Consider the following 20,178-nt stretch of genomic DNA (forward strand, 5'->3'; position numbering starts at 1 on the left):
TAAAACATTTCCTCCTTCCCATCTTTGCAGTCCTGTGGAGGTGGGCTGGGGCAGAGAGGTGTCACTGACTGTGTGACAAATCCAAGTGAGATCTCACCTTGGCTCCCCAGTGGGAGGGGAAAAGGAGCTTTTTCCTGATGTGCTATCACATCTCTTGCTTTCAAAATTCAGCAGACTTCTTGCACTCTGTTTTAGTTGTTTTATTTTATAGGTTGGGTTTTTTTTTAATGAATAACATTACTAATTAAATGACTGTATGTTTCCTCCGGAACAACTCTGATTTCCCCTGCAGCTGCTGGCTTTCACTGGAGAATGGAGCAATCTGGGCTTTTGTGGCGCCAGCGATGTTTGTCATTCTGGTAGGTACCAGCACAGAGCTGCTGTTCCTTGCTGCACCTCTGTGCCAGCAGGGCTGCCTGGAGGCCTGGGGTCAGACCTTGTGCCAGCCCAGTGAAACTGCAGTCCTGAATTCTCCAGAAATCTGGGTTCCTGCTCCGAACTTAGTGTTGTGCATGGGTATATGTATAACTATATCTGACAATATCCATATATAGAGTTTACCATTGCATGCCTCTGTACCTGTTTGGCAAACAGAGGGTATAAACTTCTATGTGTGAGCTTACAGTCAAAGGTATGTAGATATTGATGATTGGAGAGTAATTAAAAGAATCCAATATTCATATGTCCTCTCCTCACATTAGCACTTGCTTTCTGGCCATTGCTCAGCACCAAAGGAGGAGATGAGATGCAGTCAGGGACACCAAACCCTCCCAGGCTGCTGTCCAAGGATGGTGGTAACCAAACACACCAGGCAGTGAAATGCTCACTCACCTGAGCCAGCACAGCCTCCAAAAGTTTTCATGTGCAGCTACTTGGCAGAGAAAGTAAGAGTTTAACTGGCTGCCTTTGACTTACGATATCTAACATTTGTGCAGCTCAAATTATGTTCTTGTAGGGACACAAATACTTTCAGAAAGAGAAAGAGTGAGCTCACAAGGTTGATCCACACAAGGCAATTTGTTAAATAGTCTAAACCCAGCTCTGCCCAAAATAGCAGCAAGTGAGCTGACAAATTACCTCTCTGGGCATTGGATATTCCAGCTGAAAAATGTGTTAGTGCCTATAGGGAAATAACAGGGCTAAACACTCTCTGGCGTGTGTGCATGTGTGCCTGTGTTCTTTAAATAACAAATTAGCCACCAGCTGCATAAACTAGCATTTAAGTCTGAAAATACTTCTCAAAAAGCAGTTTTTGACTAGTTTGATCCACAGTGTGTCTGCCAAGAAAAAGGATTATGCTGTGAGGAAAAGAGGGGATTGCTCCTTTCAACTCCCACTCCCCAGAGACCAGGCAGACACAGTCCCCTTTTATCCTGCCCCAGCCTCACAGGCAATCCAGACACCATGGAGCCTACACCAGAATGATGTGGAGGGACTGTGACTGGGGAAAAGCACTCACACATTCTTTTCTAGGCAGTAATTCACAGAACCTCCCAGCCCTATATAGATTCCCATACTAAATATGCTCTTTCCCTGGGGTTTGAGTCAAGGGATATGATGAAGGAAATAGTTCCTTCTATATGTAGGTCTTTTGGCTTCTACCTACATCTTAAGGTTTTAAGATCACTCTCCCCCACACCCCAAACCACAACACATATCTATCATCTCTATATCATCCTCTTAAAGCAGCTTCACATAATGTCCTTGAAATTAATTTGCAAACCAAACTAAGCTCAGCCTAAGTTGCCCTGGGATCTGTTTTCAGTTGAGGGGGAAAAAACCTGACTTAACAAAGCACCTGAATTTTTGACACAAGACATTAAAACTTCTGGCAGAAAGCTCTGTTTATTATCAGCCATCTGCTGCCTTGGTGTGTTTCCATAGATATGGCAGAATTCAGGGAATTCTGTGGAAAGCATCTGTGTGCCAGGTAGGGAATGAAGAGCAGACACTGGCCTGCAGTGGCCAGACCTCTTGCTTTCCCTGTAAATTGGTATTTTCCTGGTGGTGCAGTTGGAGTGAGAGTTTGCAAGGCTCTGAGTACAGCACAGAAATGGCTTTCTCAAATATGCTCATTACCACCTCAAAGGATTTACAGGGGTTATTTACAAAATATGATTTGGCAGCAATAGGGAAAATGATCCCAAGACCATTGAATTTCACCTCTTATGTCTGTAAAGCTGATTGAACAACAGGTACACTTGTTATTGAGAAGCTGACAGTTCCACAGGATAGCCTTTGGATAAACTCGAGAGCCACGGCAAAAATGAACTATTACAGATATGCTCTGATTCTACAGCAGGTGAAGATCTGCCCTTAGAAAACTTAAATCTAAAAAAGGGTCAGAAGATTTGGAAAAAACCCAAGGAAATAATTATAATCAAATTTAAACATCTTTAATTCACCCTCTCATCCTCAGAATTAGAATATTTATGTTGAAGTAGAGAATGATTATTGAGTTTTAACTGAGGAACAGCATTTTTTTTTTGAAGTCTTCTCTTTCTTTTTGTTCTGTAGTTCAGGATAGTTTTGTTCTACCCTTGTTCTTGACACTTTGTAGCTGATGTGCAACTTTAGACAGGAAGGGAAAATATGTATTTCACCTTCACATTGTCTACATTTTTTTTCCCTTTAAACCCAAGGTCTTTGCACAGCAAGACAGTCTTTGCCACATTTCCTTTAAGTGATAAAGATTTCCTTCTTCCTTCACCTGTGACTCCAGCACAAACTTTCCTTTGCTGAACATTTTCAGTGTTAGTCTTTTCAAGATTTCCTACTTTTCTGTCGGGGATTCTTTTTATTTAATTGATGTTTCTGCTGGACCTGACATCAAAAAGAGCAGAGCCTTTGAAGAGCAGAGTCCAGATTTGCCATCGCTCCCTTCGAATGCTCTGTACCCAAACTGTGAGCGGGCTTTGGTCGGAGATGGGAGCTGCACACGCCGAGGGGCGGCAGGGCGCAGAGCAGTGAGGGGCTCCTGCAGCGCTGCAGCAGTGTCCCTGAGGGGTTCCTGCAGCACTGCAACGCAGAGACCCTGAGGGGTTCCTGCAGCGCTGCAGCAGTGTCCCTGAGGGGTTCCTGCAGCACTGCAACGCAGAGACCCTGAGGGGTTCCTGCAGCACTGCAATGCAGAGCTCCTGAGGGGTTCCTGCAGCACTGCAATGCAGAGCTCCTGAGGGGTTCCTGCAGCACTGCAATGCAGAGCTCCTGAGGGGCTCCTGCAGCGCTGCAGCAGGGCTGCAGTGCAGAGATCCTGAGGGGCTCCTGCAGCGCTGCAATGCAGAGACCCTGAGGGGTTCCTGTATTGATTTATAATCGGGTATTGATTTACAGTTGGGGTATTGATTTACAGTCAGGGTATTGATTTATAATCAGGTATTGATTTACAATCAGACATTGATTTATAATCAGGTATTGATTTACAATCAGATATTGATTTACAGTCAGGGTATTGATTTACAATCAGGTATTGATTTACAGTCAGGGTAGTGATTTACAGTCAGGGTATCGATTTGTGTGTGGGGATCCTGAGCACCTTGGCTCTGGGGCAATGCAGCCATCCAGGCTTTTCCTGAACATGCAAAGGAACTCCTGAAGGAAGGAGAAAAGCTGTGGGGGTGGGAATCACTGACACAGGGCAAACCACACAGCCCAGCCTTGGAAACCTCTCTTGCCACATAAAGAGAGCACAGAAAGTCTCTGTTTCTGTTTCCTGCTGTCTTTGTACAATGCCCTCCCTGGGCAGCCTGCTCCTCAGACTCAGCCAAACTTGCTTTCCTGACCAAGGCTTGTTCCTCCTCCTCCTCCAGGTCAACATTGGCATTCTCATTGCTGTCACAAGAGTCATCTCCAGAATCAGTGCAGACAGCTACAAGGTCCATGGAGATGCTAATGCCTTCAAGTAAGTTTTCCTCATTGAAATTGTGACAATCTCCCACAAGCAATGTTACACCATGGGCTGCTCCCAGAACACTGACTGCTCCTCTTCAGTAAAAGCAAATACTTTTCAAAGGTATCCTCCCTTGAATGCAGCCAGTTAACCTATGTTTTATTAAAGCTGCATGCTGCACAGGGTGAAGCCTTGTGGTTCAGCAGGAGCTGAAGTGCTTCCTTGCCTATTACAGTCTCCAGCATTTGCTGATTCATTATTTTCCCTTTTGCTAAGGGAGATTTTCCTCTTCCTGCTATAGTCAAAAGCTGAATTTCACAGAGCATAATTAATCTGTACTGGGTTATTGCAACTCTTCTGCTCCTTCTGAGGCCAGACCTTGTTTCCAGCCCCAGTTCAGTATAATATTTAGGCACATGCTTATCTTTAAGACTCTCTTGACATTACAAAGCACAAAGACTTACACCTGGATTTAAATGTGTGCCTAAATTCAAGCAGATCTTTATATCATAGTGCCTTGAGCCTCTTGGGTTGGTGGCTTCTGAGAATGAGTCATCTTTAAAATAGCACTAGGGGGGGTGTAGTTAAGAAGATAATTTAATATATCAAGGATAAATGAAGATGTTGAATATTCCATTTTGTATCTCCTAAAGAAGCTTTAGTCCAAATAGAGAAATGTCACTGTATATAAATAAAAGAATATGGAACTTAGATAGAAGAAAAATGTGATGGTGGTTTGTGTTTAATGTTTCTGAGGCACAGGTTATTGTATGATAAAGATTTGGTGCCACTGTGCTGAAATTGTATCATAAAGAATAATTTTTATGCTTGGATTACTTATGTAATTTTGAAATTGTCATTAAGTTTTAAATATTGGTGACAGTTACCTAATTGAAGTTAGTTTACTTATTATACACTTATCCAACAGGAAAAGAAAAACAGTAAATAAGTCTACACAAAAATCAATAAGACAATTACACTGTAGTGAAATGAGAAGCCTGGGAATTAAAATGACTGTTTCAGGTTTGGCTGAGTTCCTGTGACCTTCAGAAACACAAAGGAAGAATAGAAACTTAGGAAGCAAATAACTATATTGTCAATGCCAAGTTTTTTGCACTATCAGAAGTATGAACACAAAGACACATCTCCATAAGTACAGGAGCAGCTACAGAGATTGCTCCATGTACTTGGATATTTTATTCTATTGCAAGGAATGGATTCCATACATACTGTACCCTGCACACTAACACACACTATTTTTTTTAAACTGCGTGTGTGCACATTAGTAAATTGATTTATGAATGATAGGTCGAGGAATAAGATGTAATGCCTTTAATGAGGAGCATATGTTCTTAGCCCAGGTATTATCAGCTGTAGATTTGGAATGGGATAACTTTAACTGAAAATGAGACTTCTCCAGGTACCCTGGCTGAGAGATGCTCTTTTTGCCAAGTTATTTTCACATTACAGTTTCAGGACTTGACCTAACAAAAGTTAGAGGGAGAAAAGTGGAGAAAAAATTATTATCAGAGGGCTGATACATCTGAAAACTTGAACCATTTAGTGATTAAGGGGAAATATGCTCTGATAGAACAGCTTTCCTCACATAAATAAGTTAAGTAAACAAAATACAATAGAAGGTAAACAGAACATAGAGAATAGTTCTTCTGTACATATCATTACAGAAGTGGATCCTCGGAGTCTGAAATGAGAAGAACATAAATACATGTTCAAATCAGATCTTGGGAAGTGTTTATGCCCTGATATAACATAGCAGTGAGGCATGATGGATTAGAGTTTTATGTACAGAGGATATCACAAAGAAAACTAGGCTATTGGAAAAAAAGATAATTATAAAGCCTTTGTAGCACCGAGTTTATATGTCTAGAATGAAATCCTTGTGTGTATTTTCCAAGAAATAAGAGAAGAAAGCAGAGCAGGGCCGTGAGCTGACAGGTGCACGGAAGTGTTTCACGGTGTGAAATCCCCACGGCTCCGAGCATTACAGGCTCTGGGAGCTGATTACAGGTTGTTAACCCGGGAGGGTGGATGTGCACAGCAGAACAAATCAGTGACAAACAGAGAGCAGGAAAGCAGAAAGGCTCTACAGTTCTGTGAGGAAGGACTGCAGGGTGGTTTTTGGATCAACAAGTTGAGCTGGCCTAGGGAGGAATCCCTGACGGCTGCAGAACGCTTTGTGTGCTGTAATCCCCAAATAAAGGGGCTGCCAGGCATCCCTGAGTGCTGCACCTGGTGGATATCGCTGTGGGCAGAACTGGGCTGTGTTAGGAGGAGTTTTTCAAACCTTCTCACGAGCCAGAGCTGGATGAAACTGGCACAGTGTGATTTGGAGAGGCAGGAAAGCTTTGGCACCCGTCGCAGCTGTTTGCAGCAGCCAAGCGGGGCATGGGGAGAAGTGGCTCCTTCAGAGCTGGGCTGGTGCTTCCAGACAGCCAAAGGCAGAAATTGGGAGCTGCAGGGCAAGGAGCTGTGGAGGGGAGCCTGCTCAGCCCACCAAAGCTGAGGCAGAAAAGAAGGGGCACTTCAGTGCTGTCTGTTCAAGCCGCGATGAGACGTAGGCGGGCAGCACGGCCAGACAGCGAGCACTATGACAGCAGGGACAGCAGGCTGGATGGCTCCCAGCAGGTCACACCACAGTGACAGTGAGCTCCAGGGCTCCTGCACTGACCACAGCGGCTGTGGCAGGAGTACGAGGAGGTGCCAGTGCCACCTCCTTCCCTGCTGGCTCGGGCCAGCATCACTTCAGTCTGTAAGCGCCTGGCTGGGTGGCCTCACACTTGTGATGTTTCCAAGTGCAAACCCAAGCAGCTGCTGTAGTCCAAAAATGCCAGCCTGCAGGTTTCACAGAACAGGCTCCTCCTCAGGCTCGCCTCTGGCCAGGCTCTGCTGCCAAAGGAAAGCTTTAATCACACTGACAAGGACTAAACTCCACTGCTGCTGGCAGCAGGGTGGGAGAGGACCTGCCCTGGCTCTGTCTCCCCTAAACTCCTGAGCTCAGTCAAGCTGACCCCACTGGACTCCTGGTCCTTGCTGCCCACAGCTGATGTGCTCTGTTAAGTGTTGCTCTCACTTGCCCTGAAAGCTCTGACTTCTCCCCGGTGGGTGGCAGAGGGAAGCCCAGGCTGTGCTCAGTCACCATCTCTGCATGTCCCAAGCCAGGTGTGGTGACTGAGCAGAGATCACCTCAGGAAATCCTGACAGCAAAGACACATCTGAATCATGATGGCATCAGTTAGAGAGGGTGTTTATTGCTAGAGAAGAGCTGGTGCTGGAGCATGTTTGCTTTCTGAAAAATTAAGTTACTTGGCAATGCAAGTGGATATTACCAACAAGGCTTGTTTCTCTTGGCAACAAACAGCAATAAACTGATGTAATTATTTAGAGTAATTGTTCCCAATTTTCCATATGGCAGCAGGTCCTCTCAAATGCAAACTCAAACTGCAGAACGTGCACCAGGGTGAGACAGTGCTCTGCTGTGAAGGCAGCAGCTGGCAAACCTCAGGTTTAAAAGCCAAAACAGAAAAGAAAGTTGTGAACAAAATTCCTTTTAGTGTCCTAAAATTAATTTATTATTAATCTTCCCCATTTGCATTTCCTCCAGAACAAAGTGCAGTTACTGGCTTATCGATCTGCTCAAGTTCAGATGTTGCTTGTCACAGAGGAGACAGCAGAGAACATCCCGCTGAACATCTTGTTCTGCTTTCACTGCCACTGGTGTGCTCATTTGTTTGTCTAAAATAAATAAAAATAACGCCCCTAAAATGAATTTAAGAAGCAGCATAAAAGACCAAGCTTTTATGATACATAAACTGTAAAATACCCAGTAATTTAAGACAAAATGAATACAATTAAACAGTTTATGATCACAGACACTAATTAAAGCATAATAGACTCCTGTGATAGTCTGAATAGTAAGTATTTGGTCACTGTAGTAATTTTCCTATGTGTGTGAAAATAGCTACTTTTTTAGTGTCTGAAACTTTTAATCTGCAACACCAGTTTACTGGAAAGAGCTGAGCAAAGAATTATTATCATATCTTATTTATTACTTGAATTTACTTAAGATCATGCTTTTTGTATTGTTTTTGAAGCATATAGAGTACATATAGAATATTAACTTTTCCTTTAGTTGTCATTGATTATTCTTGAACCTTTTATCAGAGGATTAGCTATTGATTCTCAGCAAAATAATTTTGGGCAATAATTCAGTTGTGGCTTAATAAGAATGTTTTGCATCAGGGAACAGATTTTCTGCCAAAAAGCTAATTTAAATGTTTTAGTTTGTAGAATGCTGAATCTAATACCTTGAAATATTTAAATGCATACATACAGCATTTGTTTGAATTATCCATTCTTTTTTTAGGGACATAACTAATCATATGTTTGAGTTTAAGCATACGGGTAGCCTGTCTAAGCTTAATGCAATTAAAGTAGATCAGTTTAATGGAGTTGCTCATGTGCTTGAAAAGGCACATGATTACATTTCTGAGTTATGAACCATTTGAACTCTTTTCTGACTTATTTCTGCTGCATCTAAAGATTTAACTCTATTCGACACATGCATTGACATATAAGGGCCTAAGGAAGGGTTTTTTCCTTACTGCCCCACCCTTTCAAAGCCTCATTGCTTTTTGCATGGCAAGTGACTTCTCTGTTACAGTGAGAAGAGGTCCCCGATGTGACAGTGTTAGAAAAGTGCACATTTCCTTCCCCATGGGGACAACTCTTGCCTGATTACGTTCAGCACAGGTAATAATTTGACGGCGTTCCCTTGACTGCAAGGGTTAAAGTATAACAGAGAATTCTCAAAGCTCTGTTTGGCACCAACAGATGTTAATTGTAGCAGAGGAAGGATGCCCAGCTTGTCTCAGTTGGAGGAGTAATGGTTTTAGTTTAGAAGCATACTCACCACATTTAGCCAACCCCCTGTGATTTCCCAGCCAGCTCACTCCTGCATTCTGTTGTCCAGAAGAGACAGTTTCATTAACTTCTCTTGAATAGACTGCCAATTATTAAATACATTCTCACTGCTTACTCTGAAATGGTCCAATGAGTTGGAAAAATCTCTGTCTTTTTTATAAACTGCACGCTTTACTCAGTGAACCAAAAGTGATAGCTATCATAATCATCCATGGAGAAAGCAATTACAGCAAAATCAGAAATATTTCTTAGCTTTTTACCCTAGTCTTTATTTCATTTCATTACTTTCTTCATCCCTCAAACTCAGTGATATAGTAAAACAGTTCTCCATTGGAAAAATATGTTTTCTGCTTAGTTAAATTAATGATTGAAAACTGGGGAAAATGGCGGTAGCTGCAGTGAATGGGAGCAAAACAGGGCTTCAGGAAAACCTCAGCACAGTGAGTAAGTCATGGCAGCTGCTCTGCTGGTTTCATCTGCATTTTTTAATAGCTACGAACCCCTGCACATGAAACTGAAGAAAGGGCATATAGCTTTACTGCAGATGTGATCCTTACTTTGTTGTTTGGGCAACGCGCAGAAATGTTTCCCTCTGGCAGGTGCAGACAGGAGGGCAGCCCTGCAGCAGCTCAGGTGCTGCACACACCTGTGGGAAATTGGCCATTCCAGAGCACTTTGCAAAGCCATCCATCACACCCCTGCAGCAGGGGCTGCTGTGGCAGGCTGTTCCTGCTTTAATGACGATCCACAGCTCTGCCTCGGGATTCTGCTTTGTTTGTAAACACTCCCCAGCCCTTCAGCCCAACTTCTGCCTGGGATACAAATCCTGAGTCAGTGCTGGTAACTTCGGTGCTTTAACATCAGCTGTTACTCCGCGAGCTCCTGTGATTTGCTGCATTTCGTTCTTGGGATCCCATTCCTGTCTGGTGTCATTTGGTGCCCAAAGACTCCTAAGGATTATTCCCAGCTGTTATTTTCACAGAATGTACTTGCCAGTCACGGCATTGCTCAAAGCTCTCATGAGAGCTCTCCTGCCAAAGCAATGCCATCATCTCCTCCATAACTAAATTCCACCTCTTTGGGATGCCATTAGAGATTTTTTCATTTTTGTTCTTTAATCTCCTTCCACAAGGAAGGTGAGGAGCAAGTTACAATTTGTAAACTCTTGTGAAAGTCTACAGGGATTCAAAATCCATAGCACTAGAAAATCCTTTCTGTGCGTTTCTGGGTGGCAGATGTTTGCAGGCAGTCCTCAGAGACAGGGAGCACCTGCTTTTGTGTGCCCTAAAGAAAAAGAAAAGAGCTTTTTCCCTTTGCTTAAGGAGACCCATCCATTAGAGCAGTGTGACAGGCCAAATCTGCTTTCAGCAGTTCCTTTTCTTCACCATTTCTCACTGTGTGTAAGGAAACGTGTTCATTGAACATGGCTTCAAACAGCATGAGTGATGCACCCCCTGGAACCTGTTGGAAGGAGGAGAGTTGACTGGCAACAAAGGAAATAATTAAAATGAAAGTATTAAACAGTAACAACTAGTGAGCTGAAGTGCTAACTCCCAATGATAATGTCTTCAACCTAATTAAATTTTTGGCTCATTGAATATGACAAATACAAACACAGTTTGGGTGTCTCCTTATTAGACTCAGGGTTTTAGACTAAAAATAACATGGGATTGAATGTTGCCAATGAGGGTATTAATGAGGAAGTGCTAATCTTTTAGAGGCCATAATGACAGTAATGGGAATGCTTTCTTCACTGCAGATGCTCAAAGTCACAGCACTGCAGAAAGGCTCCAGGCCACGCTGTGATTGTTCAGGCACATTTCAGGCACATTTTGGGAGGAGTATTAAAAGATTAAAAGGATGTAAAGCATAGCTGCAGAGAGGAGGTTACTCTGCAAAAAGGAGACAAACAGGGACAAATGGTAACAGGCTTAAACTGATTTAAAAAATCAAATATCTTTAACCTTCCTGTATTGGGAGGGGAGTTGCAAAGCACTGGGTCTGATTACCTGGAGAGCTGCTGCCTTTGAACAGCTTTACAAGTGGTGCTACGCCTGCCTGTCAGAGCTAATTCTGCTGCCAGGAGCGACAGCCAACCCTGTCTGAGCTGGGTCAGGTGGCATTGTGAGCCTCCCACAGCTTGATTTTTCCTTGGTGTCTCCTTCTGAGCCAGAGCCGTCCTTCATGGACAGTTTTCTCTCTGTCACTGCTCCTAAAGCAGGACTTGCAGCTCCAGGGCCTGTTGATACTGGCTCCAAAGGAGCGAGCAGCTCTGACACTCGTGCCTGCTCCTTTCTGTGTTAGGAAGGGCAGCAAGAGAAAACAGATGGGTACCAAATATACAGGGGAAACTTCAGCGTTAAGAGGTGCTGGTTTTTCTGAGTATAAAGGTAAAACAATTTTTATTAGAGGTGCTTAGTCATGTTTACTTTCAGATGTGAATGTCAGGATAGAATAAGGTTTATTAAAACCTGGTTATTAAATTCCTGTGATGAAACCTTGCTGTGAACACAACAGAACTAGTGCTGGAGGTGCAGGGTATGAGAAGGGGCCATAGCAAGCCACCTTCCAGCCATTTATCATCTTATCTAGCTGGGGATGTCTAGAAGCTTGTGTTGTACTTATTGACCTATGGCTGGATCAATTTCTTGATTCCAACCTGCCAGACTCCAGGGCAGTGGCTGCAGGTGTAATCTGTCCTCTGCAGGAGCCTGCGGCTCAGATCTCATCTCCTTGGGACAAACCAGGATTTACACAGCATTTAATGAGAACAAAACTTCCTGCTGGCCCCATGCCTAAGGTTGGATCACTCCTGATGAGTCCTTCGTGGCACACAAGGTGCCAGGTAGAGAGGAGTCAGGTCAAGGGTGTTAGCAATATGGCATTGAGACATCTGAGAACAGCACATGGTGCTGTCACTCCACTGTCCCCCTCCCTGCTGCCAAAGTTCTCTAAAGGACAGCTTGTCTCCTTTACTTCTAGAATTACAGCAGCAGAAACTGTCAGGTTTTAAACATCTATAGCTTTGAAGCTGACATTAGCTTGTTTTTTAAATGTCCTAGCTGGGTTTAGTTTTCCATCTTTTAATATCAGATTTAAGCCATGAAAGTGCTGGTGGGAGGACGGGGCTGTGAGTCACAGCTTGGTGCCTGGCTCCAGAGCAACAATTAAACGCTGCTCGTTCTTCACAAAATGGGACAATTCCCTGTGAACAGCAATAACCTCAAGAGTTTGCTTGAACTGCTTCATTTACACCCTTGGTTCCAATTTATAATCCTGCAACTCTGTGTCAGCTTTATGCAGAATAATAAGAACAAATATTACAGTTGTGCCATTGCAGAATATGAATGTTATTTAAGCATGTGCCTTGTGCAGAGTTCTGGGCAGCCTGTAAATCACTGCCCAGTGTGACACAGCTCTGAGCTAAGAGTGGTTTACATATTTTCCCAATGAAGCACTCTGAAAATAAAATAAAATAAATGGAAAGCACAGGTAATTACAATAAAGAAAATATACTCTCTTAGTATCACAAATACCTTTAAACTTTGAGGTGCTCTCTTCAGGTACACAATAAAAGGCAAGGGGCTGCAGCTGGGCTCCAGCAGCCCTGCAGTCCTGTTTCTCTGCTCCTGGTGTACTGTAAATGCAGGTGAACCTGGTGGGAAGAAATGATGATGTCTGACTCCAGAACACTGAATGATTTCTGTATTATAACTATACTGTAATACATTAATATACTATTTAAAGGAGATACTAAAACTACAAACCTGCTTTTCTAACTCCCATATCTAACTCACTCCCAACTCGAGCCCCAGGTAGGTTGTATTGGCCACCAGGCTCAAACAATCCTCACCAGAATCCAGCCGAGCAATCACCCCAGGGAAACAATTCTCCAAACACATTCCACATGGGAAAACAAGGAGCAGAAATAGAAATTGTTTTCTTTTCCTTCTCTCTGTGCTTCTCTGTGAAAATCTGAAAGAAAGAAGAATGTGGCTGTGGCACTGGTGTGTACATATGAGACTGGAGGCCAGGTAGGGGTACAGCGATTTATCTGCCATTGCTGCAGTTAAAGCTCACATGAGCCACTCCTCAGAAAATGACTTTTCTGCTCAGCCTGTGTGCCTGACCTTGGTCCTTTCCTGCTGCTGCCGTTGCCGTGGGAACGGGAGAAGATGGTTCTGCTGATAGCGTGGGTAATTAAGGGTCACTGGGACTGCTGGGGTCAGGAGATCATCCTCAGAATTCAGCTCCTCAGGGGGTGAATGCTGTTCCTCAAAAATTGACCCCATGATTTGACGTGATAGTTACTTTGTCATCCTCAATTAAAATATGGGTCCCACTGACTCCAAGTTAAAAGCCATAAATACTTGCCAAACTCCAGATTCCTAGAGAAGGCTGCTTTTCCTGGGTGTTCCAGGGCCACAGAGCTACCCAGCTGTGCAGGTACCCACTTCTCAGGTTAGGAGTGGTAAATGGCTGTACAATTGTCTGTGACAATTTTGAAATCTGTGTAGAACACAATCACATGTACTGGTAAAAGCCTCTGGTGATGGAGTTTTGAGTCTCTTCAGGGAATACCTAGCTCGGAAGTTTTTTTTTTTCTGTTGAAAAGTTGATGTTTCTTCAAGGACAGTTTGAGAAAGAAGGAATTGGAGCCTTGGCCATTTTTGACAGGCCATGTTTTCTAGATTACCAATAGTTTTTGGTAATCTAGAAAAATCTTTCTAAAATCTTTCCAAAAAAACACACTTAACTTTCTTCAAACCCCAGCACAGTACATGGAGCACAGGGTAGGGGCTACTTCATATTTTTAGCATATGGTGTGCCTGGTTTGACATCCCAGAGCAGGGAAAACAATTTAATCATAATGGATTTTCATCACTGATTGCAGCTTTATAAGTGCTTTGGACAAGTCTCAAAACTTTTAGGGGAAAAAGGCCCCATCACTTTATCCTCCTGGTCTGGCAAGGCAAAAGAGATGTGCGCTGCCACACTCTTCTGCTTCCTTTGCTCTCTTCTGGCCCAGAGGTTTCTAAAAGCTTTTCTTCTGCCTGCTTGTGCTTTCCCTCTCCCTGAGTGGGTCTGTGCTTCTGCTGCACCTTTCTCCACCGCTGCGCGCCCATCCTGAGCCAGCTGTGCCCTTTGCCATGGGGATTCCAGTCCTGGCAGGGCTTCCTGCCCAGCTCGGCTCTGGGGAGAGGGCAGTGCCCCTAGAGGGGAATGCCAGGGCCTTGCCATGCTCCTGGCACTTGGCACCGCTCTTCACTGGCACTGGGTCTGCCAGCTCGCTTTACTGCTGGGCAGACAGACACTTTCACCACGTGATAGAGCAGCTATAAAAAAGATGGAGGGCTGTAACCAGTGTAGTAAGACTAATTTTCAGAATACTGTTTCAAGATGACTTGCAGAGATTTAGCCAATTAAAAGTAGTGAGGGTTGGGCTGATGCAGATTCATGCCTCACACTGACAGCTTGCCTCAGGACAGGGCTCAGAATGCTGTCATGGGACAGGAGAAATCTGCACTGGAGCTTGGAAAAGGATGAAACAATGGGGAAGTGGCAGACGTAAGCAGGTGTAGAAAGAAGAACAGATCACATCCAGTCTGCTCCCCCCACAGGCAGCCTGACCCTTGGAGACTTTGTGTTTCCTCACACACAGGTGAGGAGGATTTGGAATCAGCTGCCACAGGCGGTGCCTCCTCCTGGGCTGAGCACCAGGGCTGGATTATCTTGTTGCTCCTATTGACTTTATAATATTTGTCAATTATTTTATATCTTTGAGCTAGAGACAGAACTAATACCATTACCTGTTCAGCCCAGGGCTTGCTCCTGGCAAACTGGATATCCATGAAACCCAATCTTCCTCCTGAGTTTTTCTTGTCTGGTGAGCAAGTGTTGCTTTTTTGTCTTATCTTTGGAGACAAACTAGTCCCTAATAATAGCATGCTATGTTAAAAAAAGCCCCCAAAAAAACAAAAAAACCCCAAACCCTTAATCATTAGAAAGTTGCAATTTATTTTCTTTTAAAAACCCAAATGAATCCCTCCAGACTTTCTTGTCAATTAGCTTTTGTGACACTATTAAAGAAAACCTGTAATGGAAGTGGGTAATGTTTTCTTGTCTCTTTTCCCCCACTCTTAGCTCTATAAAGTAACTCCAGAGTCTTTTAGGGAAGAAGCAAACACTGTGGGAAATAGGCAAGTGAACATTTATGATCAAGAAAGAAATAAATCTTCACTATTGTAAGGATCAGGGCCAGTTCTTTTGCTTTTAAACTGCTTTCATTTTCCACATGATTTTCTAAGAATTTAATTATTTTGGCTTCTGGCCACGGTCATCAACAAGCACTCCTGGGAAATTTGTTCTGTCATCCATTTCTGGAGTGTCATGCATTTTCAGCAGCCACATTTTTTGGATTTCCAAAAGGTGTGGCCTGTGACTGAAACAAAGAACCTGCCCATTCTGCCTCCCTGGCTGTTAAAGAAATGCAGCAGTGTTTGTGAATTTATGCTCCAGGTCTGTGTCTCTGCTCCCTGTACCTGCAGTGCCTCCCTGGCTGGGGATGTTTGTCCTGCAGGCTCCTTGAGCAGCTGCCATGGAAAGGAGAACTCTGGTTCTGTTCACGGGCTCCTCCCGAGGCTCGAGCGATGCAGCAGAGAGAGCCCGGGACACGCAGAGCTGTGGGGAGCAAACACAAACGTGCAGCCAGGGCAGGAGGCAGCCCTGGTGGGGCGGTGGGGATGCACCGGGAGCAGGGAAGGCTCCGGGGGTCCCTCGGGCAGTGGGGATGCACCAGGAGCAGGGAAGGCTCTGGGGATCCCCCTGCAGTGGGGATGCACCAGGAGCAGGGAATGCTCCGGGGATCCCCCTGCAGTGGTGGGGATGCACCGGGAGCAGGGAAGGCTCCGGGGGTCCCTCGGGCAGTGGGGATGCACCGGGAGCAGGGAAGGCTCCGGGGGTCCCCCTGCAGCGCTGGGGATGCACCGGGAGCAGGGAAGGCTCCGGGGGTCCCTCGGGCAGGAGAGCAGCAGCAGTGGCTGTGCAGAGGTTCAGGGGCAGGTCCCAGCCCTCCTCGCCCACACACATTTATCAGCACCCCTGGCTGCCTGTGCAACACTCTTCTGATGGGAGAATAACTCCCATTTTCTTTGATGGCTTAATGGCAAAGTTCAGTGGAAAATTAGCTCTTACCTTGGCCTTGGGGATTGACAAGCACAAAATGCTGTCTCAAGAGCAGTGCAATGAGAGAATTAGTACCAAAAAATGTTGGAGAAAGGAAATGTAGAAAAAGAATGGTAAAATCCCCTTGCAAGTTCTGTTTCCCTGGGGAAATCACAAACTCCTAAAATTCAGCTTGCAATGACATTATGTTTTAATTCTTCGTATTTGTTTTTAATAACTTGCGCTGAAGACAAGGAGAATGACATGTTTTGGTCCACTACTTAATTTTTGGGAAGTATTTTGTTTTTCTTTTGCATTTTTAGAATCTGGAAGCAATGGAGGTGACAAGGGACTTGAAAGCCTTAGCAAGACAGGGATTCCTAAACCCCTGGTTAGATGCTGAATTCAGTGCTGCAGCCCCTGGAGTTGCCTTCTCAGTATTAAAATTCCTAAGGTAGCTCCATTTCTGGTCATGGCCTTAATTTTGTCTGGCTTGATGGGGATTTGAAGTGAGACTTGAGTTTCAGTCTCTGCTCTACTGAATATTTAATATAAATTCAACAATATTAATAAAGCAAGGATTAGGTAGGACTCTACTCTCTCAGGGAGTGCCTTGTGACTAATCTGTGGAGCTCACCTTCTCTCTCTGAGCCAGACAATATTTAATTATTCAATATATAATTGTGGGACAGGTTCAACAGGCAAGAATGAGCATCAAGCAGGGAGTCAAAATGCTTTCCTGCAAAAATAGAAAGTGCAGTCCCTTGGGCAAAAGCATGATTTGAACCCAGGCCTCCCGTGTCCTGGGCAAATGCTGTGTCTCCTAAAGGCAGTTTGAGGTTTTTGGGAAGGCGTGTGGGAGGTGAGAGATGTTGCTTTGGCAACATCTGCCTTCCTGGGAGGGTCTGTGGTGAGAGGGCAGACTGCTAAACTGTGAGAAGAGGAGCACCTCCACCTCCCTTCCCACTCATGTGATAAAAATCAATCTGAATTTATTTGCTGTTGCAGCCTAGAATTATTTTTTTCTGTAGCTGCAATGCTTTCATTTAGCAGCCTCTTCCTCGGTTATAAATGACACCCACAAGAAAGCAATGATCTGAAGTGACTGTAAATGGGTCTTAGTCAGATTCACACCATTATTTTGAAAGTGCAAATAACATTTGGGAAATGGGAAATGGCCTCTGCAGTTATTAGTTTTGTCTTTTTTTCCCCTTTAATTTGCTATAGTTCTGCCTAGAAATCACCCAAGATTAGGTAAGCAGCTGTGTATGTGCAGATTAAAGTACATTCCTTGTGCCAGCAGCCAGGACAAAGAGGAGGAGGAGGAGGTGCCTGTGTATTTGCAGGAATTCATGAGCTGCTGCTTGGAGTCAGGAGCAGAGGTAAAATCCAGGTGTGTCCTTTTAGGATGAAAATCCCACCCACTCGATCAAGGCACCTGACAGAGTCCAGAGCTGACTTTCACTCGGTGGAACACCCCAGCCCTGCTCTGATGCCCCTGCCTGCAGGGTGGCCATAAATTGGTTGCTGCCTGGAAGGGGCTGAGGGGTTGGCTCTGAGGCTGAGTTTGGGCTGCTCTGCTCAGCACCCCCAGGGCATTTCTCCAAATAAAGAGCAGTTTTTTCCTTGAGGAGTGCAAGGGAGCTCATTCCTCTAGATCCCAAATGGACTCAGTGGCTCTTCATCAGCCCTGAAGATTGTTCTGTGTTTTTTCTGCCATTTGCTGCCATCAAGTAGATGAGCTGTCACCATTATTGTTCCATTTGTGCTTTTGGTGTTGGTGGCAGCTCAGCGCCCGCAGCTCTTGGTTTTGCTCCTCGGAGTAAGGAAGGAACAGCACAGAGCTCCTGGGGCTGTGCTTGGGGCTCTGCTCCTCAGGGCTCAGCAGCCAGCTCAGGAGACAGGCTGTGTGTGAAAATCACTTTCATTCACAGCCAGAGCTGCTACACGTGCTTTCCCAGCATCTCTCCAATTCCAGCTTAGGACACTACTTGTAACAAACAGGAAATTGCAATTAAATTAATTTTTTTGCAGCCATGAGTCTGAAATATTAGTCATGGGTTTGGGGATTTATTTACTTTTATATAAAACACAAAGGGTACTGCTGGAAGTGACTAGAGAGGAGCTCAAGAAACAAGAGAGAAACTTAAGTTAAAAGACCTGCCTTGTCCTGTGAGTTGTGGTGAAGAAATTCTGCTTTTTTTCAGACAGTCTTTTCTCCAATGATTATATAATCTTGGCTTATGGGTCTGAATTTAGTTCTTACTTCAGCAGGCATCAAGACAGAAAAGTGGATGTCGGAAGTCTTAAAAGGATTAGAACCAATAACATAGATTTGTGAATTAGGGGTCCCCTTCACAGAAGTAATCAAGTTTTCTTTCTGCAAGCAGTGACATTCTCTGCTGTGAGGTGTCAGTGTGGTCGTTCTGCATTGGTGTGAATCTCGACAGCGTGCTCAGGCAGGGGCAGGACAGGGAGCTGAGGGAAGGGAGCGATCGCACAGTCACAGCTGACACCAACTGCAAACACAACGCACTGGAAGGGCCAGCTGTGCTCTTGGAAAAGTGTCCCTGGTAGCTTCAGTAACTGTGCAATGATTTCAGATGATGTTGGCAATGAAAATACATCTCAGAGGTGCTGAAGCCTGTGCTTCTTGCACACTGGGGCTGCGGTACAGCTGAGGCAATTATCCAGCTCAGAAAACCTCCCTTCCCCTGCTGATTGATTTCAGCTGGGTTAAAATGCTGCCTAACAGTCTGTCACCCAGCAGGACACAGAAGATTTTGAAAACCTGTCCTGAGTGAGTGCTGAAACAAAACCAACTGAAAAAAAAGCCAGTTGAAGAAATTTGGTTGGGAAAAGAGCTCTATCAACCAGGTTTAACTTCTCAGGAAATAGAGTTCAACCCTAAGAACAGGAAAAGGGAAGGAAAACATTTTTTCTCCAGCTGGAGATTGAAAGGGTGTTAAATGGACAGCTTAGCAATTAATGGAGGAAGTGAATGCTGTTCTTGCCAGAGGTGTCTGTGAAAAATTGATTGAGGATTTTCAAAGGAACTGGACTCTGGCTCTCTGCCAGAGGGGCTCAGCCACAAATGCTCAGGTGAGCAGCACAGCACCTGAACTGACAGGACCTGGCACACCTGCCAGGCAGCCCCACAGCTGACAGGACCTGGCACAGCTGCAGAACAGCCCCTGATCTCACAGGATGTGGCACAGCTGCTGGGCAGCCCCACAGCTGACAGGACCTGGCACAGCTGCAGAGCAGCCCCTGATCTCACAGGACCTGGCACAGCTGCCAGGCAGCCCCACAGCTGACAGGACCTGGCACAGCTGGAGAACATCCCCACAGCTGACAGGACCTGGCACAGCTGCAGAGCAGCCCCTGATCTCACAGGACCTGGCACAGCTGCCAGGCAGCCCCACAGCTGACAGGACCTGGCACAGCTGGAGAACATCCCCACAGCTGACAGGACCTGGCACAGCTGCAGAGCAGCCCCATATCTCACAGGACCTGGCACAGCTGCCAGGCAGCCCCACAGCTGACAGGACCTGGCACAGCTGGAGAACATCCCCACAGCTGACAGGACCTGGCACAGCTGCAGAGCAGCCCCTGATCTCACAGGACCTGGCACAGCTGCGGGCGCTGGCCCGGGCTGGTGCTCACAAACCTCTCCCAGCCCTGCCCCGGCGCTCCTGGCAGGGCAGAGCTGCCGCAGCCTCTGGCTGAGGACGGGAGGTGCTGGGCAGGGTGTGAGCAGCCCTGGCCACGGCGGAATTCACAGGTAAGCTATGGACAGCTAATCCTCTCCCAAAGGCTTCTCCATATTCCCATGGTGTACAAATTAAATCCGACTCTTGAGTATTTTTGTGTTTTCCAGAACTTGTCTAAGTAATGACAGGTATATACCTAAAAAAAAACCCCAACCAACCAAAAAAAAAAAAAAAATCTTGGCAAAGTGTAACAATAGAAAGGGGATTCTGTGCTGGATTTGCTTTGTTCCAAATGAATTAGTTCCAGGACTGATCCTTCAGTTGTGTTTAGCTGCAGAGACAAAATCTCACCAGACTTGGCACTATTGGACTGCAGGAAAGTGACAATACCTGAGCTTTGGAAATGTGTGTGAGAAACAGGCTGTTAACTGCCAAGGCCAGGGCATGGAAGGGGCGCTCGGGAGAAATTTA

At 45.1% G+C, this 20,178-nt stretch overlaps 1 protein-coding gene across 3 annotated transcripts in view; it reads left to right on the forward strand.

The window, feature by feature from the left end:
• The window catches only part of ADGRD1 (adhesion G protein-coupled receptor D1), a 123,003-nt gene that overhangs the window by 90,594 nt on the left and 12,231 nt on the right, over window positions 1-20,178 (forward strand). For 2 of the 3 annotated variants that reach the window (XM_021543959.3, XM_021543961.4), the window contains 2 exons: window positions 293-359; window positions 3,810-3,901. In XM_021543959.3, the coding sequence (XP_021399634.2) occupies window positions 293-359; window positions 3,810-3,901 (159 nt within the window). Of the gene's footprint in view, window positions 1-292; window positions 360-3,809; window positions 3,902-7,511; window positions 12,597-20,178 lie in introns of those variants that run through there. The other variant, XM_085593412.1, reaches the window with a different exon arrangement.

The sequence above is a fragment of the Lonchura striata genome, chromosome 15 (assembly GCF_050655825.1).
Source record: "Lonchura striata isolate lonStrDom1 chromosome 15, ASM5065582v1, whole genome shotgun sequence".
In the NCBI taxonomy this organism is placed as follows: Eukaryota; Metazoa; Chordata; class Aves; order Passeriformes; family Estrildidae; genus Lonchura; species Lonchura striata.